The sequence below is a fragment of the Panicum virgatum genome, chromosome 9K (genome assembly GCF_016808335.1).
Source record: "Panicum virgatum strain AP13 chromosome 9K, P.virgatum_v5, whole genome shotgun sequence".
Taxonomy (NCBI): domain Eukaryota; kingdom Viridiplantae; phylum Streptophyta; class Magnoliopsida; order Poales; family Poaceae; genus Panicum; species Panicum virgatum.
The window spans coordinates 43,634,467-43,657,660 of NC_053144.1; the positions used below are offsets into that span (position 1 = coordinate 43,634,467).

Below are 23,194 nucleotides of genomic sequence, written 5' to 3' on the forward strand. Positions count from 1 at the left end.
TTGCTCTCTTGCCGTCACCTCCGCCCGCCCACTCGTCCGTGCCTCCTACTGCTCCAGCGGCTGCGCGGCCTGTCCAGACAGATGCCCGCACATCTGTTAAAGTACTATTTAAGGTGGTGCTGCGCTGCTGGAGCTCGCCGCTGGCGGGCCGCCACGGCCGCCGGAGCGCGCCTCTGGACGGCCCGCGCGGCCGCTAGAGAGGGAGAGGATGAACCGTGGCCTCCGGAGAGGGAGAGGAGCCGCGATCGCCGGAGTTGGCCGCTACACAGAGAAAGAGAGAGAGAGTGCCGGAGGTTGGGAAGAAGATGACCGCATTCGTGAAACAGACGAACATGTAAGATAAGGTTGGTTCTTTTTCCTTTGCCTCTTATCTTTTCTAATAATTATAGAACATATGAATATATGAGTTTATGACATATTATAGTCCCTGGAACTTCTATTTTATCATATTCCAGTTCCTGAAACTTTTATTTTTTTATTTTTTATATATATTAGCGTATCCCCGTATCCTTATTTATGGAAAAATGGTGTATCAGAGTATCTCCGTATCACATACCGGTATCCGTATCCGCGTATGCGGACAACATAGGCGGCAACTTCACTCGATGGCGAGCACAGCACTAGGCTAGAGGCATGGAGGGATGGAGGCGCTGTACCCAAATAGTCGCGGCTACGGCGGCGTCGGTGCCGGCGTGGCAGGAGTATGCGGACTGGGAGTCTGGGAGTAAGGACAGAGGTGACTGCGTCATGCCGCTTGGCCAATTAACAAGCCTGGCTTACTTAGCACGGATATCTCCCCACTTTTGCATTAGCTAAGCCCGGCCAGAAACATATCCAACCAAACATGCAAAAGTTGCATTACATAAGTCTGGTTAGGAGTTAAGCCACCCAACTAAGTACATCCATATAGATCAACGGTCTGTACACTGTAATGTATTATAATGAAGTTATGAAGAAAAGAACTGTACACTGTAATGTATTATAATGAAGTTATGAAGAAAATAACTGTTTATATTTAGATGTATAGTAAAATATGCACATCTAGTAAATTTAAAATAACTATTAATTTAAGATGAAAGAAGTAAGTTTAAAAAACAACTCTGGATGGCTTAAGTACGTAGGAGTAGTATACGATGCTATCGATGTATATATATATAGGCGTATTTAAACAAGTCGAGCAGCAGTACGTGTCCAGCTTCACAGGTCAACCTTCCCTCGGAAGACGGAGAAGGGCTTAGAGCGAGGTTAATAATACAGCCAATTATTAGAGATTTTTACAGTCTACCTCTCAGCCAACTAGTATAGTAGTTTAGTCCTTCATCTTTAATATAAAGTTCCCATGTCCTTTTCACAATGTCTCTTGATTCTTGTGCTCAAGCTAACTGTAACCTTACAACTCATCTCTTCTCTTTCTCCTTTTCTTTCTCCTCTATCTCAATATTTAGTCTTCCTACAGCCTGTTATAATACCTACCGTACGGAGATGAGGGTCCATGTAGCTTCGGCGCTGTGGTTACGGAGTACGGCTGGACGGCCGGGATCTCGTTCACGTGCTGCCGCGCCCCGCGCCTTCAACGCGAACACACAAAAGGCAGCCCGGGGCGGCTGCATACTTCCATGCAACGCACGCTTAATTGCTAATTTAATCTTTTTTTCTTTTTCGAAAGGAATTGCTAATTTAATCTTGGCTGTGTACTTGGGCAGAGGTCAGCGCTTGACTAAACTTGAGTTAATTATCGCTAGTTAACTTCGCATGGTTATCAAGACACAACAATGCAAGAGACAAACAATGAGACATATCGGCTCTGTTTGGTTTGTGCTACGCTAGAACTGTACTACTTTGACTAATAATTAGGGGTACTAAATAATGGCAGTTTATAAAATTAACTTCAGAACCCCTGTGCTAGGAACCCTAAAAAATCTAATGAGATCTTTGACCGCGTGATTAGAAGATGGTTACTGTAGCATCACGGTACTTAATCATCAATTAATTATCATCATTAGATTCGTCACGAAACGTTGCACCCATCTCTGAAGAGATTTTACAAATAAAATTCATTTAATGGTCCATGCATGCAAGATTCTTTTTCTAGAATGGTCTAGTATTGCTAACCAAACAAAGCCATTGAGACACCACAATGGAAAAAAAATTATACCGTTTGCTACGAGAGCCGCACCCCTCGTTTATCTCTACTCCTCCGTCTCAAAAAAATAATTCATCTAAAAAATTGTAGGACAAATTAATAAGAAGATAAAATAATCATATTTACTCTTATTTATTATTCATATTCAGTACTAATTGATTTTTGTATGCACATGCACTTTTTAAATAGATAGGATGATTTATTTTTTTTGGACAAATTTTAAATTTTAGAGTGATTTATTTTTTAGATGCAGGGAGTAGCTCCGTAAAAAACTGCATCACACACTTTCTTCTCTGCCACCGCTCAACCGCTGGCCGATGCAGGTACGCACGGCGCACATCATGACCGTACGGAGATTCTCATCTCTTCTGACGAAGGGATAAGAAGATTATTATTTTTAGAGAGAGAAACGAAGAGGATAAGAGAAGATAGACGATGGATTTTTTTTGGCGCGCGCTAGATATTCTGTCAACTTTGTCGGAGACAATCTTATATATATTCTATATGAAAACGTCTTTTTTATAAGATAAAAATGTCTGGTTGGTCCCATAGAGAGGGAGAGAGGCCAGTGTGACTTTTAAAAAGAGAGAGAGAGAGGGGCCAGTGGGCTAGCGACTCTGGTTGATCTGATCGGCTGATCCCATAGAGATTGAAGAAATGCCACCACGTCATGCACGTACGTGTCCCGCATGAACATCTCCAAAGAAAGGGGCTTGCCCAGCTGTAGCCACTACCAACGGTCACTGTGTTCGGCAGGCTGGAGTTGGAGGCTGGAGCTGGAATGGTGTGAGAAAAAAAAACTGTTACCTGGCTGGAGCTGGAATGATGTGAGAAAAAAATACTGTAGGGCTGGAGCACTAGCCGAACAGCCGAACACGGTGGGTATGTAGGGTTCAAAACGAAAACAAAAAATTTCGATTACCGGGAATAGTTTTCGAGATTTTACCGAGATTCTGGTGTAAACGAAAATGAAAACGACTACCGAAAATACGGAAACGAAAATGATATTTTTATCCAAAACTAAAAGCGAAAATGATTTCAGCCTCTATCGACCGTTTTCGAAAATTATTGTATTTATCCGGTAATTTACTGCCGGTATTACCGTATTTGAAGCCCAGCCCAACACATACCCGAGGTTTAGCTGTAGGCATAGGCAGCCTGCGGCCCTGAACTAGCACTATTTTTAATGGCATGCTAGTCTATGTTTAAGTCTATATTTGAATTTGGTTAATGATCATATATGACTATGTCACGTATGTTGTGTGCAACTTTGTGTCATACTATCGTGCATGCTACTATGTATCAGTTATCACGGATTGGTTCGATATTTGGATTAATATCTTAATCGAATCTTCACTACTTGCATATGAGATTTGTCAAGTCATATAGTTAATGTTATGTTCTATTGTTTGATATGTTTATCATTTTTTAAATACCGTTTTGATGGGTTTCGACCGTTATCGATGTGTTCTCGACCGTATATTTTCGTTTTCGAAATTACCGGAATATCGGCGTCGTTTTCATTTTCGAAAATACCGTACCGTTTTTGTTTCCGATGAAAAAATGTGAAAGCGAAAGTGATGGAGTCTAGGGGCGTCCTTGGGCCCGTGCGGGCTGTGCAACCGCACAGGGCCCCCAAATTTGAAGGGCCCCCAAAATATAAAGTACATCTTAGTATATAGTAGTATAGAAGGCTTCAATTCCATGAGTTTGCAGCCCATTCTATAGGAAACGAGGCCCAAATTAATAGAAGTTGAACCGATCAGCATCACTCCAATTCTCTCGACGCACACACGACGCGAAACCCTGACGCTTCAGCTTCCTCGCCCATCGGGCATCAGCATCGCCGTCGCGGCAGGCATCGCCCCTGGCCGCTGCGTGCGTCCATGCGTCCAAAGCAAGCAGCATCGCGGCCGGCGCAGACTCGTGTCTCTACTCTCGTCCAAAGCAAGTAGGCAAGCAGCATCGCGGCCTGCGGTGTCGGTGACAGGTGAGTACTGAGCAGGACTCGTGTCTCGTCCAGAACCCAAACCGCCCAACGCCCATCTGCATTCAAATCCAATTCCATCGCAGGTGTGTTCCATCTTGATCGTTGCTTGCATTTGCAATTGGCTGCACCTGCAGAGGCACTCGCCAAGGCGGAAGGCCAGCCCAAGAGTAAGATTTAATTCCGTGTTATTTTCTTCTTTCCTTGTTTAATTATGTTGATGTCTTGATGATTAAAATATATCTATTAATTTTGTTCTTTTCATTTCAAATGCAAATCATGTCGTCGGCAAAACAACATAGAAAATATGATTCTGGCTATCAAAAGCGTAGAAAGAAACAAATATGATTTTTGAGCAAGATTTTATTTCAAAGAATTACCAAAGAATAAAGTCCTTCAAGTGAAAAATAGCTACGATAATTTTTGAAATATTCTATTTATATGTTACTTATTACTATTGTTTGATTTTACTAAACCATTAAAATAAAAACCATTAGGATTTCATCTTAGCATTTCGCACTGGGCCATTTTTGGTCGGGACGCCTCTGATGGAGTCTTTCGCCAATGTTTCCGACCGTTTTCATCCGGTATGGAGCGCGGCAGACTGACGTTGTACTAGCTGCTGCTGGAGCGCTGGTCCTTGCCTAGTTTGTCCGATATGGTCAAGTCCGAGGTACAGTATATAGCCAGCCCATCATCATTTAGCCCTCTCTATTCTCAACCGAGCACTGCTTTACTTACTAGTTAACAGTCTGTCGATCATTAGCTAAGTGCCGCCATATGAACATGGACGATCGGATCCGGAAGATCGATCCTGTACATTAGTCCTGGCCAATGGGCACGAAGAGGAACAAGTGTTTTGTCAGCTTGTGGCCAGGATCGATAGATAGATACGAGATGCACACCCATCTGCTAGCCAAGCTGCTAGTCCTACCCGACATGTGCAAGTTGGGCCCGCGCAGGTACACGCGTACTGTACTGATATAGTACGCATCAGCCACCAGGCGCGCGTCTCCATCGATTGACGACTGGTGGCTAGGTTCGGCGAACAAGGGTCCGTGACGTCACCATGCGGCCGACTCGCTGGACCCATCCGTCGATTTGGACACGAGCTGCAGCGCGCATCCACTAGCCATTATTATTCCCGCCGGGTGGGACCCGCACGCGCCGCAATTGCGAGCGCTCGGGGCCGTCCATCGTCGTCCCCTCCGCCCATATTTGCATTATTACACTTTGATGATGGAAACATATTCGCATTATTACATCGAGGATCTTTTGTAACATCCCTAGAATAATTATAGATTTATCATGACATCATATGCATCATCCAATAATTCCAAGAAAGGGTTATCCGGTTAAATCCGGAGTTTCCGGGTTTATACTCGGAGTATCCGAGTTTGACAGGACAGGTGCGTGTCAAACACGCAGAAACTTAGCGCCACGTGCCCTCACTCGGGCCCACGCGTCAACCCAGCTCTCCTTACCAGAACACCCTCCCAGCTCTCTCTCTCCTTCCTCGTTCACTCCACAACACTCTCTCTCTCACTCAAGCCATGGAGGAGCTCCATCATCTCCACCACCATTGAAGCCCCTCCACCTCGCCGGAGCATCGCCGGAGGACGCCGGAGATCGATGCCGACGAGCTGCACCGCCTCGACTTCATCTTCTTCCTTGGAGCTAGGAGTTTCCCCAAGCTTCACCTCCTCTTCGTCAAGCTTCAAGCAAGAAGGACGATCTCGAGCTTCACCAAACCCTCTACACCATCTTGAAGCCCTTGTCGGTGTTCCACTCATCGCCGGTGAGCTTATCCCATCCCCGATCTACTCCCATTGCCATTTGGAAGCCATGAAACTCTCTAGAGCATTTTCACCATTAATGACCTAGAGTTTTGAAATCCTAATGCATGCACATTTTAATTACCAAGATAGACTCCCCACACTCCCAAGAACCTCTAGGAACAAACCCTGTCTCAAACCGTGGCCGGAATCACCGGTAATGGCCATTTTCCTCCTCTACACAAAGAAACGCAGAAAAACCTGGAGTATCCGGGGCTATACCTGGAGTATCCGAGCTTATACCCGGAGTATCCGGGTTTTAGCTGTCCGGACTATCCGGACATATATCCAGAGTATCCGGGCACCCACAGAATACATCCACTTTTAGTTGTTTAATTGCATTGCACTTACCTAAGTCTAATACACATATGTGCTATATGTCTAGACTCTTTTATCATGGTTTTACAATGTTAAAGCATGCCTTGTCATGTCATTTGCATATCATTACAATTATTCATGGCATATCTATTTATCAAGCATCATTGCACTCGTGTAGAGACCGTGACGCCGGAGCAAGAGGAGGTTGAGCCGGAGATCGTTGGACACGATACTTCCGTTGGGAATCAAGGCAGGCCCCTAAGCATTTCTTACACTCTAATTTGGATCAATGAAGTATATATGTCTTGTTTGTGCATGAGTTACTATATATATATCATTGAATGTTTAGAACCTATTTGATGCATTATCAACCTTGATTAGCATATCATCTTAGATGAGTATGCTTGAATAGGTGTTATGAACTATATGCTTAGTCATGCTTAGCTACGGTACAAGGCGAGAGGTGGCAAGGTCACCACCACTCGCGAGCTATAGGATGTTTGATTAATTTACATGATTAGTCAAGAATGGACAAAAGTTGAGCAACTATGAAGAATGATTCGGACTTGGGTAAGTATGGTAGGGCCATGTTGAGATGGAGCTCAAATGGTTAGTCTTGCTTGAGTTGGTTAAGGATCGTCTTTTTGGTCGCCGGTCTCTTGAGCATTTTTTCGTACAAACCACATGCTTCATAATGGGATGGTAAGCCCACTGGCATGAGTCACACCTTGCCTTGATCGGATTCGGTGTGAGTTGTGATGGAGTGTGATCGGCGGATCCGGTGCACTTGTCCTTACTGACCGTTCGCTCATTGTTGGTTATGTTTGTGTGAAAGGTTGAGGTCTGAATCAACACTTACCCTTGGCCGTGGGTATGGTCGTTGGTCTTATTCTTGTGTGGCAAAAGTTGTACACCCCTGCAGGGTTAATAATCTATTGTAATAGCCGCGCTCTCGGTCATGAGCACGCTCTTTGAGGTTCACTCCAATGTAGAGTTCGTGAAGAAGTTCATGGAAGATTGAGTTTATGATTCATGATCACTTTACTTATACAATTCTATTGATATATGTTGTAGAGATCATTGATGCTATGTCTTTTGCTTATTATAACTTGATCAAAGTAGAAGCTTTTTATTTAAATTAATTACCATGACTTATTCTTGCTACTAACTAAATGCATTCTCCTTGAGGTCGGGCTAGTATATACCCATATTGGATAAGTCCTGCGAGTACTCTTTGTACTCATGGTGCTATCGTTAAAGTTGTTGCAGGTGAGGCACAGTCGGAGGCCGTCTTTGGGTACTTCTATCCCGCGGACGGAGATGCGGGTGAGGAGTAGATGGCCGGTGGCTATTGGAAGGGCACTATCGGCATATAGTGTTAACCTTCTTATTTAGTACTATGTATGGAATGAGCGCGATGTAGAACTTTACGCTGCAAAACTCTAAAACTTGATGTTTTTGTACTTGAACCTCTTTTATGTAATCTAAACTTGGTGTACGGTTGTGCTTGTGTGATGATGTCGATATGTTGTGCTAGTGGAGTGTGTTTATTCCGGGTAGTGCTCATGACACATTCCAAAGACTACCGGAGTTAGTACTTTTTAATCTAGTTGATCAATGAATGATGACTTGATTAAACGGGATCAACTTGAATTGTTTCCTCACATCTTTTATTATTATTATTTTTATCACACACCGGAATGCGTACCATTTTGTATTTTTAATTCTATTTATTTACCAACAAGTGGGCACGATTCTTTGTCGAGGCTCATGGGGCGGGCCCATGCCGCGCGTGTGCCGCCCTGCTTGCAACAGCTAAGGTACACAGTACACTATCATGGCTTGGCGTGACGTGCGCATACACATACGCAGAGGGAAGCAGCTATGAGCAGTACGTACACACACATACTTCGTACCCAGCTTGCTAGTGGCGCGCCGTGCACGCACGGCCGTAGTTTTTTCCTGCGTTCCACGATTTATACGAAAAGAAAAAAAATGCTGAAGATTTGTCTGCTAGCCAGGGTTTTTGCCGTTTTGCGTTCGAAACCGGCGGCTCGATGACACCATCGGTGGTCTGGTCTGCTTGGCGGGACCGCGCGGAGAGGCCAACCCGCGGCGGCCCAGCCCAATACCATCAGCAGCAACCAGCGAGCTGCAGCTTGGTACTGTCCCCTTGGCTCTGGCATCATGATGCACCGCACCGCTCGGCCGCCGAGAAGGAAGGCAAGGAAGAAAGAAACGTCGTCATCCTCCTCCCCTCCGTGGCTCTTGTCTCGTGAGCAGGGTTAACCATTTCGTTTTCCGGTCAAATCCCGGTGTTTACCGGAAACGAAATTTCGTTCCGAAATTTCGGTAAATTTCGGCGAATTTCGGTGAATTTCGGTCGAAATTTGTTGAATTTTGAATTTGAAAACGAAATTTTCCGAAAAATACCGAAATTTCGAATCCCGGTAACTAGCGGAAACGGAAAATTTTCCGAAATTTCGGCGAAATTTCGCCGAAATTGTTAACCCTGCTCGTGAGTCGCGTGATTTCCCTCCCCGTCCGCGGCGGCCCCAACACGTGTCCCCCCGCTTCACATGCTCCTCCGCTCCCTCAGCTAGCTAGCCCGGTCTCTCGCCTCGCCGTCACATGCCCAGCCCAGGGTTTAAGTTACCGACCGGACCGGCCAAACTGCCGGAGTCCGGTACCGGTATACCGGTCTAGTTTGGCCGGTAACCGGTCTGTACCGGTGGAATTCAAAATTGAATTAAAAAATCTTAGTTCAACCGGTTCGTACTGGTATACCGGCCGATTAGACCGGTTTACCGGTCGGTTTGGCCGGTATACCGGTGATTTAAAGAAATTTTTCGACGGTTAAAAAATAAATCCCGGTGTGAAATAAAAGGAAATTTCGGCATGACCTATACAAATATTAATATAAATGACCACACCAAAACAACAATTTATAATCATGCCTACAAATATAATTATAATAAGCGTGCATACAAATACGGAGTCATACACTTATACACATGAAATAAAAGTTCAACTTAGAAATGGGAAGACCCCCATTTGTGACGCGATTTGGTATTCGGCGGTGGACATCAAAGCGATACCTCGCACTCTAAGCAGCTCGGCCTTGTAGTGTTGCCAAGTTTGGCCCGTCCACGCCGATGTTGTCTGCCATTCCTGAACTAACATAGTGTAAAAACGGGGGTCTTCCCATTCGTACACCCATCTCGTCGGTGACTGCATGCTGATGTCAGGAATGTGGTAGTGAAAAGAATGCCTAGAATTGCTGTAGGAGGAAGAAGAGTACTGTGGAGTCTCGTTGTCCGTCGGGCCACATGTTCTCCTCTGCGATTGCGGTGCTCCATGATCGGTGTCCTGAGTAGTATGTGTGAACTGAGTCTCCCCTGCAATCAACCATATATCATAATTAGTAGTAAATACTTATAGTCAGAAATATATGTGCATTTATATGTGTAATGTATACCTGTGAAACGAATACAACGAGCACCACCACTACCACTAGCAGCACCACCAGCACCACCACCAGCATCAGCACCGTCACTATCATCATCATCGGCCGAGCTGCTATCCTTAGACTCTTGATACGGAGGACTACGCTCGCCTTCGCCATTATCAGTCTTGGTGTCGCTGCTCACTGGTTCTGCCGTTCCTTTGACTTTTCGACGCTTCGGGTGACCCTTCGCAGGTCCCTTCTGCAACTTCCTCTTCCCTAGGTGGGTGTCACCCACATTTTTACGTGTCCAATCGCTGATGGAATCATCCCCCGTAGCCTCACCTCTGCCCCGCGCCCAGCCAAATGTTGTTTCAATCTAGTCGCACCACCTCCTCCTTTCTGGGTACGACAATAGTTGCATCGCCATCCGGGATAAAGATTTTCACCGTGTTCCCATACAACATCTCTCCCTGCCATTGTCTATCTGCATACATGGACAACAAAAACATATCTTCTAATATAACTCCTAATTCATAGTTTCACAAATCATCTAATACACCTAAATCAAATCTACCTAAAACCTACTACATATTGCAAAAAATCATCTAATATAAATAAATCTTACCTACATTCTAAATACACTTAAGTCATACACCTAAATCCTAAAACAAATCATCTAATACTCTAAATCATAGGAGAAAAAAAAACTTACCTGGCCGGGCTGGTAAACCGAGCTCCTCAGGCGGCTAACCGGTCGGGACCGGTAGATCTGCTACCGGCCCGGCTTACCGGCGCAGCTGACCGGCTAGCCGAGCGCCGCGGGCGGCTAACCGGGGTAGGGCGGCGGACGGGGTGTTCTGGCGGCGGATAGGAGCGTCTGATGGGGGGAGCGGACTGAGGGGGGCGCGAGTCGCGCTGAGGGATACTGGGGGAGGCAAACTGCCCGCTGCCGCGCGATGGGCCTTAATGAGCCGTCGGTTTTTTTCTTTTTCTTTTTTGATTTAACTTCAAAATTTCGCAAACTATACTAAATGAACGAATCTTTGAGAAAATTTGACACCATTAGATTTATCGCATCTTGAAGTATTTTTAGGAATTTTTTATTTTTTTAAATTTAAATTTAAATTTTGAATTTAGGCCGGTTTAGTACCGGCCCAAATCAGAATCGGTCCGGACCGGTTTGACCGCAAACCGGACTGGTTGCCACCGGTTTTGCGAACCCTGGCCCAGCCTGCTATAAAACACCGCAGCGGAAGAGTGAGAAGCCACCGGCAGAGAGCTAGCCAGCCAATCAACCAATCGCCGCCCCCCGCCTGAGCATCCGACGAGCGATGGAAGCCGCCACGGCCACCTCCTCCCCGCGCCTGACCCGCTCCGCCTCCCTCTCCGCCGCCCGCCTCCGGGGCTCCCGCGCCGCCAGGTTCCCGCCGTCGTCGCCGCAGCTCTGCCCGCCGCTCTCCGCCGCGGCGTCGCCGCGCGCCCTCCTCCCGCTCCGCCGGGCCATGTCCGACGCGGACCTCGCGTCCTTCGCCAGATCCGCCGTCCTCCTCCGCCACGCCGCGATCCCGGCCATCCTCGAGGCCGACGAGGAAGAGGATGCCGGCAGCAGGGCCCCCGCGGGCCTCGACCGCCTCCTCGACGCCGCCGGCGCCGGCAGGAACGGCGTGGGCGGCGGGCAGGGCGGCGGCGGCGCCAGCGGAGGGAGCGGCGGGCAGGGCAGCGGCTGCGACATGGGAGAGTACTACCGCCGCGTGCTGCTGCTGGACCCCGCCAACCCGCTGCTCCTGCGCAACTACGGCAAGTACCTCCACGAGGTGGAGGGCGACCTGGCCGGCGCCGAGGGCTGCTACGCGCGGGCGCTGCTGGAGTGCCCCGGCGACGCCGACCTGCTCAGCCTCTACGCCCGCGTCATCTGGGAGGCGCGCCAGGAGAAGGACCGCGCCGAGGCCTACTTCGAGCGCGCCGTGCAGGCCGCGCCCGACGACTGGTGAGTTGCGCGTCTCGATTGATCCGCCGCCGCACGCAGGGCGTCGAACCCCTCTCATCCATCCATCGATTGATCCATTATTAACTGGAATGATGGTGATGGTGCAGCTACGTGCTGGGATCGTACGCGAGTTTCCTGTGGGACGCCGAGGAGGACGACGACGAGGCGGCGCCGGCGGCCACCACCCCAGCGGCGGTCGCGGCACCTGCTGCGCCGTGCGACTCCCCGGCGTTGGTGCCCGCGTGCTACTGCTGAGCGCATTCGCCGGTGGACAGGGCGGTTCGCTCCGCAGCCTCCGCCCTCTGCTTGATCGATCTACGGTTTTGCTACAGTATTACTGTACATAGGAGGACGCGGGCCGGATCGGACGGCGGCGGATGGAGCACCCGTGCGCGGTAGCGTAGATCAGCTGGCGCCGCCGCACCGCCCAGTGGCCGCCGACGGATCGCCGTCCAATCCGGCCAGAAATAACGAGGAGCCTCTAGTCGCCGGGCAGTAGTGATCCGAATCAACGGCGCGATGGCAAATGAGACAGTGACAGACGGTGGCCGCAGCAACACGGCTGCCCGGAGCTGGCTGGCGCCATCGCTTCAGTCAGAAGCGTCGACGAGAGCTTCATTTCCCTTCATCAACTACTACTAGTATTGGCATGTGTATAGACTATAGAGCGGCCTTGTACTACTAATCTAGCTTGATGAATAACACAACTTACTGATGATCTAGCTAAGTCACTGTTGCCATTTCAGATCTTTTTTATTTAGGTGAGATCTCATCACGCTTTCTGCTTCGATCGAGCATCCTCAATGAACATGTACTAGTGTACTGCATGGTGCATGTAGATGCGTGCTCCGAGCACTGATTACCGTCTCGATGCTATAGCTAGTACCATGTCATGGGATGGGATAATTTGGCCGATGCACTCAGACGTGTTGCTGCTCGAGCAAAAAAGTAGTTTAACTAAAACCGAGCTAAGTTGGATCACGTGCGCCTACCCTCCGTCAGGGCCACATGATCAAACGTTTGTGTTTTGGGTCTAAACTAGACCCAACAGTGCTCAGTGCATGCTGCGGGGTGAGCGGCACCTGCGCGCAATATAGGGTATGGCTCACCTTTGCACGGCCCACCCACAGCGGATACTAAAACTCTGCAATACTCTAGTATGTATAAGGATAATTTCCATCAAATAAATCAATTCATCTATATATGTATATATATACTCCCTCTATTTTTATTTATTAGATTTGTCCTAAGTCAAATTTGATAAATTTCGATCAAACTTATAGACAAAAATAATAACATTTATAATACTAAATTTGTTTCATTGAATCCATCATAAATTTGTGTTGATAAAATATATGTTGGATAGTATAATTGTTCTGTATTTTTCTACAGATTTCATCAAAACTAGTCAAATTTGATTTAGAACAAATTTAATACGATAGGTAAATAAACCCTCACTTCTTGGATCCCCACCTCAAACCTCTTTCGCTCAGCCTGTCTCAGTTCACGCCATTCACCATGGATGCTGCCACACAGGCACGATATTGTCACCCCTCTTGGCCTCTTGTCCTATACTTGTTCCTGAAAATTAGCCAATTAGGTACAGCTTTGCCTCCTCCGTTGTACGTTTTCTAATTTCTAGCAAATTTTCCTGAACAGATTCGCACTAGCTAATTCATTCATTGTGTATGTGCCAGTAGAAACGTAAAAAAAGATGAGCCATGGGTTCTCTCTCCCGTCCATGGCCTTCTTTTTCCAAAAAGAGCCCATGGGCTTAGAACTAGTGCTCCGTCGAATGGCCCATATATGTGAAGATGGCCCTTGTGCGACATGGACCAAAAAGAGCCCATGGGCTTACACTCCATTTCCTAGAGCCATCCTCTTTCCGGCCTCTGACGACCAAACTGCAAAAGCAACTCAACCAGCAAGTGCAAGTCAGCATGTGTATGCCTTTTTTTTGTGAACCAAGATGCAGATTATATTAATTCAGAGAACACACAGTACAGCATGTGTATGCTGACTAGATTGCAAAGGAATATGTGCCGCCCTTCATCGCAAAAAGGAAAAAAAAAGGAAACGCATCGATCACTAGCGGCCTGCATGCAAGTAAGCTGGAATAATAGCATCACAATTAAAGGAGCCAAGCCAATTGGGGAGCGCAAGCACCTGCAGCCGCGAAGAATGAAGAATCCGGCCGCCTCCATTGATCAACTTGCTCTAGATTCCCAGTCTTCCTCCCAGAGCTACCTGCACTTTTCTTTTCTTCTTTTTTTTTTCTGAAAGGGATGCACATTTTTGTTTATCAGCTCGGCTCCACCCACAGGTAGGAGGTCATCAGGATCCATAAGAACCATCAATCACTAGTCGTGCCTTCACCAGATGATGCCTTTTCCTTCTTCGGTTTCTTTCGTTTCTGATGAGGAGAGATTCCTCTCTGAATAAAGAAACGAGGCGCGGAGATTCTTTGATCTAGCCCCGTGTGAACGTGAGCGATCCAGGTAGATGCCGGAGATTCCGTGGGCCCCGGCGGGCAGCGCCAGGCTGGCGTGGCCCGTGCGCCACCCGTTTCTCCACCGCCATCTGGACGGCGACGGCGGGTGGGGTGGCGCTCCATGCACACGAGCCGCGACCAGGGTTTACCTTTTCGTTTTTTTTTAAATCCCGCCAACTGCCGGAAACGAAATTTCGCTAATTCCGAACGGAAAGAGAATTCAAATTCAAAAAATGAAATTCCGATGAATTCCGACCGAAATTTCGGTGATTTTCGACCGGAAAATGATGTCAGATGTGATTTTCCTACTATTTCCGAGGTCAAATGAAAAACTTTTGAATACCAACTTTGTTCATTTTTTCGAGATCTACAACTTTGGTTTCAGGAACTTTTTCATTTGAGCAATGGTTTGAAAGTTATTTAATTATTTCAAAAACTACCAATTAAAAGTCTTGTCATTTCATGTGACAACTTCCATTTTCTCTCTTAGGCCTCAACTAGACTTTTATTATTCTTGTTATTGCGGATATGCCTATAAAATTTCAGAGATATTGGTTGATCTAATTGAAAGTTGTTTTAAAACCAGGACAAACATGATTTGAATTGGTTATCAATTCATTTGAATTGGTTATAAATTGTAAACCGTGGATTAAATGAACTTTTGCCCAAAACCAATGTTATAAAGTTTTTGATCATGCATGACACCAATAAGCTCAGAAAAACAACTAGTTTTTTATCATATTTTTCCCCAATTTTTTACACCTAGTTTTTTCATTCAGTATGGAAATCTTTCTTATGGGTTCCGAATTTCGATCAAACACATGGGTGGTTCCTCTTGTTGTAGCCGATTCACCATCAGTGTTCCCACCTCTTCCAACTGAAGATGAAACTTGGGGTGGCAACGATGGTGGTCAAGGAAGAGACGGAAAGCATGACCATAGACCATGGGTGAAAGAATTTGGCATCCTTGCTGCAATGCCTTGCAAAATAGCTGAGGGGAGGCAAGTTAGAGACAGAAAGGCTTTCATACTCCACAATTTATTTGTTGATGTTGCCATCCTCAAAGTTGTTCCATCCATTCAGCAACTAATTTCCAACCATACAAGTTCACACCAAACAGCAAATGGCACCACAGATCCACTCTTGAACACAGAGCAAGTTGGTGATATGAAAATAGCAATCACAAAGGACAAAGCAGACGCAAGTTCCAAGTTAGATGTTAACTTGGATGGAAGTCAGGCTCCAGGGATGTCTCTAATCCCAGGTTAGATGTTAACCGATGTAGGCATGCATATGAAATTGAATAGTTACCTCACCAACATTATGATAAACCAAAGTCTAGTTGAAGTCGAGGGGAGGAAACAAATTTTTGCACATGAAATGACGAGTCATTCAAATTACGGTTTAAAATGTTAATTTTAGCCTAGCAAATTATCTTAGATTTGAGTGTGTTCTAGTCCTATTTGCTTAGAAAAATACCTAGTTTTTATCATATTTTTTTTTTCCAATTTTTTACAATTTTTTACAATTTTCTAAATTCAAAACGAAAAATACCAGAATTTTTTTTCCCGGTAACTAGCGGAAACGAAAAATTTTCCGAAATTTCGACGAAATTGTTAACCCTGGCCGCGACACGAGAGGGAGACATGGAAGGGAGGCGCGCGGAACGGGACGGACGGCGCTGCCGGCCCGACGGCGCGTTCCGCGCGGCCGCAGAGCACCAGTCCGGGCTCCGGAGAGGGCAGCCGTAGCGCGGCGAGGGGCGGGCGGCGCCACGTGCGCCGGAGCTGACGAGCGCGTCACGCGTCTCGGAGTCGCCGCAGCGGCCGCAGGCGGCCAAATCTCCGTCCACCTGATCCGGGACCACCACACACATGTATGCATGTATACTAACGAAAACTCTTCGCTACTGATCGGAGCAAGTATAATGGGTGGCGACCGGCAGAGAGCGTGGACGAAGAGAGAGAAATGGCGGACATCCGGGGACGCGCCGGCTTGGCACGCGTTTGCTGCTATTGGCTCAAATAGTGGGTCCCGCCACCATGAAGACGTCAGTCAGCCCACGGTCGGCGGTCTCTATTAGCCATGCTCTCAATAGTCGGAAGGCCCCAGATTCTTGATAGCATATCCGCCACTTGCGCGCAATAAAATCTCTTTCACTGCCAGGGCATATTTGGTGGATTTATGCCAAGAGCCCAACTAGCTAGTAGATGTGATCCTCTAATAGATTTGAATAATTTTGGTTCATTAGGAACACCGTAACTTCTATATAAAAAAGGTAGAGGATATATTTGGCTGTATGCGCTCACTTGTGAGTGGCTGAGGCTGGGATTCTCCTATATTAAAAAAATGTCGTTAGGCATCATTAACATCTAGGTTAGAATACGGATGAGCATTGTCTCGTCGAAAGCCACTACATTTTCAGAAGCTTCTAAAATTACGGCGATCAGACATTGAGTTTTCTTTGCTGATTTATGTTTCTCTGCATACAAGAGTTGCGGTGAAAACCATTGCCGCCACCATATGTGCTAACACATTTCATAAATTTTTTCCCACAGTGTCCATAAAGTCGAAGCACTATTGATGTTTTACAAGATTTGCTGAGTAGTATGACTACATACTCCACTGATAACAATGAGATAAAATGATGTTGGATCAGACTTCTTCGAATAGTGTTCAGTAGTAATCATCCATGATTCTGCATAATTTTCTAGCTCCCACGGTGGGGGGAAAATTCGTTTATTGCTAGCATATTGCTCCCATAAGCCTTATCAAACCATCTCGCAATAATAGCATGTTTTTCCCAGCCCATACAGAGAACCCGGTCCACCGAAAGGCGTGGGGATTGCTTATAAAAGCCAAGGCATCACATCCGCGCCGCAGCTTTGCTCGCTTTATCCCCCGCCACCTAATTCCAACAAATTTCGATCTCCATCGATCGATCGATCCCTCCCGAACCCGACCCGACCCCCATGGCCCCCGACGCCGCCGCCGCCGGCGAGCCCTCCTCCGGCGACACCCCGCGCTACGCCATCGGGTACGCGCTCGCGCCGAAGAAGCAGCAGAGCTTCATCCAGCCGTCGCTGGTGGCCCGCGCGGCGGCGCGGGGCATGGACCTCGTCCCCGTGGATGCGGCGCGGCCCCTGGCGGAGCAGGGCCCCTTCCACCTCCTCATCCACAAGCTCTGCGGCGGCGACTGGCGCGCCCAGCTCGAGGCCTTCGCCGCGCGCCACCCGGCCGTGCCCGTCGTCGACCCGCCCCACGCCATCGACCGCCTCCACAACCGCATCTCCATGCTCCAGGTCGTCTCCGAGCTCGACCACGCCGCCGACAAGGACGGCACCTTCGGCATCCCCAGCCAGGTCGTCGTCTACGACGCCGCCGCGCTCGCCGACTCCGGCCTCCTCGCCGGGCTCCGCTTCCCGCTCATCGCCAAGCCCCTCGTCGCCGACGGCACCGCCAAGTCCCACAAAATGTCCCTCGTCTACCACCGCGAGGGGCTCGCCAAGCTCCGCCCGCCGCTCGTGCTCCAGGAGTTCGTCAACCACGGCGGCGTCATCTTCAAGGTCTACGTCGTCGGCGGCCACGTCACCTGCGTCAAGCGCCGCAGCCTGCCAGACGTGTCCCCCGGGGATGACGCGTCCGCCCAGGGATCCGTCTCCTTCTCTCAGGTCTCCAACCTCCCCAACGAGCGCACCGCCGAGGAGTACTACGGCGAAAAGAGCCTCGAGGACGCCGTCATGCCGCCTGCCGCATTCGTCAACCAGATCGCGGGAGGTCTCCGCCGCGCGCTTGGCCTGCAGCTCTTCAACTTCGACATGATCCGGGACGTCCGCGCCGGTGACCGCTATCTCGTCATTGACATCAACTACTTCCCGGGCTACGCCAAGATGCCGGGGTATGAGACTGTCCTTACCGATTTCTTCTGGGAGATGGTCAGTAAGGAGGATGGTGTGGTCCAGGAGGAGAAGGGGAGCAACCATTTCTCGGTGAAATAAGACGATGGTTTGATTGCAAACCTGCAAGTGTCCTGGAAATGCTGCTGGTTCTGGATGCAGAATTTGATGAGGGGATTTAGTTGGGTTTCAACTGGCAGCACGTGGAGGACCTGCGCTGTGCTGTGTAAATCCTTTCTCCTAACTCTTTCCATACCAGTTGTTTAGGTATCTTGCTGTTTTTCTTGGGAAGTCGATCGGTTCATCTAGTTTAGTCTGTCAGAACAAAAGAGGGGCATAACTCAATCTGGAATTCTAATGAGAATGTGCTCTCCATTTGCAAGCCTTCTGTTCTTGAGCAATGGATGAATGGCAATCCAATGTCATATCTTTTCCTGCAGCTCAAAGAATGCAGGTAGCTTCTTTTATCGAACCCAATTGTCTTGTGCTTTCTGTGCCTAAATGGAAATTTGAAACTACTTTTGTTAGTTAGAAGCAAGAACCTAGAGAAATGCACCAGTATCATTCACTGATCAAATGCCAACCATGTTGTGCCTATCTCAATCCTAGTGGTACTGCAGTGGTGTGTGCTTATGTTCTCATTATATAGTGGATCACCATGCATCTGTATGTCCTTTTGATGCTACCATTTTATTTGCATGTGGAATCATGGTATTCATCAACAGCTATTGTGATATGCCCACAAGGTTGAATGTGTGGCAAAAGAATCACCTGTGCTACTTGTTGAGTTTTTGTTCGTAGACCAGAGAAAAATAGTCTTATCAATTCACAAGAATTTAACAGAGTGCACTTGCACCAGTTGTTCGAGTGCTTACCTCTTTTGAAATCTTGGCCAATCAGCATGGGACATTACTCGCCAATCAGCATGGACCATTACTCGTTATGGTGCGAAAAGTCGTATAACAACAATCCACACCTTTTTAGTCCTTCATAATACAGATTGTTTCAAGTTGGTATGTGTTCCTATTTGTCTTATCCGTATTTTGTCGACATAAGCTGATTGATACATACACATTATTCCTTCATATTCTGGCAAGTTTCATGTTCATGTTTGCTTTATGGGGTGCGGTTAGAGTTGAAAAGTAGTATTTTTAATAGTTGGGAAGGATTTAGCACCCACATTACGTCATTGATATCTTCTGTTAATTCCTTAAATCAATTGCAGCAGTAGTGAGCAGAATAAAAAAAAATCTAGATTGCCTAAATGGTACTGCAGCTTTTTGTTCGTTTTGCTCTAAGTGTATTGTAATGTAGAAACTAATAATAAGCCTTGGGAATCCTTTATTTTCCTACTAGATCATGGACTGTAATATTGACATTCCTGGAGTTAATTAGGATTTTGGACTCTGAACTTAAGAGCTTCGTTTAGGGGACTGTCATCAATATGATATTAACAAGCTAACATCCAGTTTACCATCCTTGTGAACTCTAGTTTACCATCTCTAGTTTGTAATCTTCTTTTGTTTCCTATCACTCATCTTTCTATCTTATTTCTGGATCTAAGTCCATTCCTGCTAGTTGAATAAAAAATCCTAGGGTGAATTTTACATTCCATTTTTAGAGCCATGAGTTGGATTGCACAGTGACAGTAGTCACTCTTTCCAGTTCTAAGCAATGGGGCAAAACATGAGGAAATGTCCTTGCTTGTATGTTGCCGTGAATGGTCCAAACAAAATTTACTTGCAAACTCGGCAATTTATCATGCTAGTGCCCCTGCCATAAAACTGGGTCCCTATATTTTGGTCAATAGAATGCATCTGGATTTAGTTGTGTCAAACTTGGTACCAGTTAACTCAAAATATACAGTCTAGTACCCTAGGATGCAATTTCACGAGCCTTGTTCCCCTGGATGGCTGAATATCAGTTACCTCTGTTTCCAGCAGTTCAGAGAACAATATGTTTAGTCTCAGTTCTGCTTTAGATATGGTAATATGCAGATTATGTTTAGTCAGTCCCTGTCTCAGATTAATGGTCTTTGCTGACATTGGGATGGATCCTCCATTGCTGATGTATTACTACTTTTCTGTAAATAAGTTTTTGGATTTTTTTTATTGTGCACAGTCTCTGTGGAGGTTGGTGCTTTCTGGAGTTCCATTTTCTAGAAATTGAGTCTAGGCCGATGAGTTGTCCTAGATATAGGTGGTTTCAGGTGGTGACCTGAAATCCGAATGAATCTGTAACTACCAGATATCGCTCGTCAGCCTCTTGTGGCAGTGGTGGTCGGAAAGAAACAGGGTACGGGAGGGAGAAAGGAGTGTGGCAGATGACTTGGCGTTTATCAGTGGCCCAAATGCTCATGAATACCTAACCATTTCAGCACAGGAGAAGGTGGGAGGTGCGAGGGAGAGGAACATTGGTGCCGACCTATAGGGGATCAGGTGATGAGCTGAAGATCAACTGTGATGGGGAATACCATCCTACATCGGGTGACGGAGGTTGGGGTTTTGTCATCAGAGATGAAGCTGCTGAAGAAGTGGCTCGAGCAGGTGCAGGGATTGATTGATAGCTCGCAATAGATAGGACTCAGTCATGTTCCAAAGGCATATGCTTTATTACGTTTAATTGGTTTGGCGGCTATGGGCATCTCTCGACTGCTTTCGGTGCATAGTTAGCTCTCCCTGTTGCTTTCGGTGCATAGTTCGCTCTCTGTGTTATCTTTTTTCAGAACCTTGTTTTCTCAGTTTGTTTCGTTTGATCCGATCCTTCAATTCATAGTCTAGACTCTAGAGCGGTTTGCTAGCGCAGTAGCGCCCCAGGCTCCCAGCTCGCTGCGAGCAGTGCGCTACAGACAAAGTTGGTTTCCATGAAATTCAGAGCATCCTGAATTTATGAAAAGGTTTGCATTCTCTGCGATCTAGAGCTGTCTTTCCTTTTCCATCCAGATGAGACGTAGGATGCTCTTTGTGATGCCTAGAGCATTTCTAACGGACTACCAATAATAGTGCTCCCTTTAACTTGTTTTATGGATTTTTGAGGGGCCCTGCTGCTGCAGTCATTCTCAAATAGCTTTGGAAATATACAATGGACTGATCTGATCTAGGTCATTGGTGCACAAATCTTTAGAGAAGGCAGTAAAAGAAAGAAATTGCCTCGGGCCCCTTGAACGGGGCTCACCGGCACACATTACACCGCTTCTTCTCTGTTTCCCCAAATAATCTAGTAATGCATGAACATGAATTGGTGTCTTTTCGAGCAACAATGAACATGAATGATTTATTCATCCATTTTGTGATTTAACAAGACACCAGATAGATCGCCATCCATTTCCCCTTTCAAAGTCGCTGCATCGCACGATGCATGCGTGGGTGCCTAGCAGAAAGTATCAACCAATATGCAACCTCCTGATCTTCTTACAAATGCAACCATTTATTCATGATTAAAAGTGATTCATTTTCCTTGTATGGTGGGTGTGGAAGCACAGAGACAGCTCGCCTGACGAGCAGGGCCGGGCCGGTATAAACCGAGGTCCCTTGCACTAAATTCTAAAGTGGAACCTACTAGACTAGCAAAATAAAAGATATGACTTCGATCTTCAAATATGAGATGTTAAAAGATAAAGGGAACACATATAATAATTAAACTAAATTCGCTAGCTCGAGGAATAAAAAATTACTAAATTAAATGATCGTCGGTTGGCATCTGACATCGCTCGCTCCTCCATCGAATACTCGATGGCTCGCTCATATCATATCCCTCGCCGCTGGATGAGCCGTCTGGAGTCCTTGGCTCCTCGCTAATCATCGATCGATGATCAAAATTCTCGACGGTGTCTGGTCTGGTGGTTTCTATGAGCACGAGGGCCACTGACAATGTCGGACCCATTCATTAGGTCAACGAATGTAATACGGGTCAAACGGAATGTTCTATGGAGAAGCTTCCCTTCTGACTACTAGCTTTGAATCTCTGTAAACAATTTCCTTTAAAGAATCAAATTGTTCTAGTTTGACGTGTACAAGTTAAGTTGATCCTGCTAGCAATTAAATTGACACCTCGAAAAATGCTCACCATCAAGACTCAACTTAAAATTGAACCGATTGTGATAGATCCAATTATGTGTTGGTATACTGGATACTGTCGGCGGTGATAAGTATCAGTGTCGCACATGCTCGTGCAGTTTTGTGCCGGACTCATTCGTGTAATTTGGGCCATGCAAAATGTAGAAATCTTGTAGTATTCCATGAGGAAGTTTTCTTTAGAAAAAAAACAATAGGTCGAGCACAGTTTTACTGCAAATCAGGTTCACAGCATAGATTTTAGAGTGTTTTCACACTATTTACATACAAAAGGTAGGTAGTCTGCACCTCCACAGCTAGTAGAGGCAAGGCAGCGAAGGTGGTATCACATGTGGCAGCACCCGCAACATAGTGTTATGCCTGTGCTTGCACCGAGGAAGTGACTACAGTAATTGTGCCAAATGACGTGGTCTTCGGCTCCGGGTGCTTTGTTTTTCTCCAAAATCCCCTCCTAAACTTGTGGAAAAATCGATGATCCTTCGTGTTTGTAATCACGCCATGGACTGATGGACATGGGCACATGGCCCTCGACGTAGCAGAGACATCAGCTCTATATATAACCATTTCTGTTTCCAAATCTTGTATGCATGATTTGTTCTACAGCTTCATGCTTTTTTTACAGCTATAAAGCACACCAATTGATCATCCATTTCCCCTGACAGTCACAACATCCTGATGCATGTATGAGTGGACAACATGCAGCAATTAGTAAACCACTCATGATCCACTTTTGCCGGGGACATGTGGCGTGAAGCTGCCTTTGACTAGCACGAATTTAGAGAAGCACAGAATCTATCGGCAATGTTGGCCGTCTCAAATGGTTGAGCTAGTACTGTGCTAGATTATCCACCACATAAAAGAGATAGTAAAAAGCAATATCACCTCTAGCTAGTACTCAGAGACCAAGGCAGATCCCTCCTGACGTACTCGCAGTAATGGCGTCGCTTCATTTAACCGAAAAAACGAAACCGCGCTCTCCCCTCGCAACAGAAAAATCAAACTAGCGCGCCCCTGAT

At 46.7% G+C, this 23,194-nt stretch overlaps 3 protein-coding genes across 3 annotated transcripts; all 3 read left to right on the top strand.

Moving 5' to 3' along the window:
• The first annotated feature begins 641 nt into the window (after positions 1–641).
• On the top strand, positions 642–7,860 carry LOC120648022. The gene is made up of 5 exons (XM_039924805.1): positions 642–701; positions 3,872–4,133; positions 4,217–4,300; positions 6,462–6,533; positions 7,553–7,860. The coding sequence occupies exons 1-5, from the start codon at positions 642–644 to the stop codon at positions 7,618–7,620; spliced, it is 546 nt and encodes a 181-aa protein (XP_039780739.1). The 3' UTR covers positions 7,621–7,860.
• A 3,124-nt stretch (positions 7,861–10,984) lies between these two features.
• Positions 10,985–12,445, top strand: LOC120651551. The gene is made up of 2 exons (XM_039929067.1): positions 10,985–11,718; positions 11,826–12,445. Exons 1-2 carry the CDS (start codon positions 11,063–11,065, stop codon positions 11,971–11,973), a joined length of 804 nt encoding a protein of 267 aa, XP_039785001.1. The 5' UTR covers positions 10,985–11,062; the 3' UTR covers positions 11,974–12,445.
• A 4,643-nt stretch (positions 12,446–17,088) lies between these two features.
• On the top strand, positions 17,089–18,632 carry LOC120651552 (inositol-tetrakisphosphate 1-kinase 1). The gene has a single exon (XM_039929068.1). The coding sequence runs from the start codon at positions 17,182–17,184 to the stop codon at positions 18,205–18,207; it is 1,026 nt and encodes a 341-aa protein (XP_039785002.1). The 5' UTR covers positions 17,089–17,181; the 3' UTR covers positions 18,208–18,632.
• Positions 18,633–23,194: the final 4,562 nt, after the last annotated feature.

Excerpts from the sequence above, each read along its gene's own strand:
- LOC120651552 (XM_039929068.1), top strand. The coding sequence starts at position 17,182 with ATGGCCCCCGACGCCGCCGCCGCCGGCGAGCCCTCCTCCGGCGACACC.
- LOC120651551 (XM_039929067.1), top strand. The coding sequence starts at position 11,063 with ATGGAAGCCGCCACGGCCACCTCCTCCCCGCGCCTGACCCGCTCCGCC. Across the intron at positions 11,719-11,825 it reads CAGGCCGCGCCCGACGACTG|CTACGTGCTGGGATCGTACG; the intron begins GTGAGTTGCGCG and ends GTGATGGTGCAG.
- LOC120648022 (XM_039924805.1), top strand. The coding sequence starts at position 642 with ATGGAGGCGCTGTACCCAAATAGTCGCGGCTACGGCGGCGTCGGTGCC. Across the intron at positions 702-3,871 it reads TCGGTGCCGGCGTGGCAGGA|GAAACGAGGCCCAAATTAAT; the intron begins GTATGCGGACTG and ends CCCATTCTATAG. Across the intron at positions 4,301-6,461 it reads GGCGGAAGGCCAGCCCAAGA|AGACCGTGACGCCGGAGCAA; the intron begins GTAAGATTTAAT and ends GCACTCGTGTAG.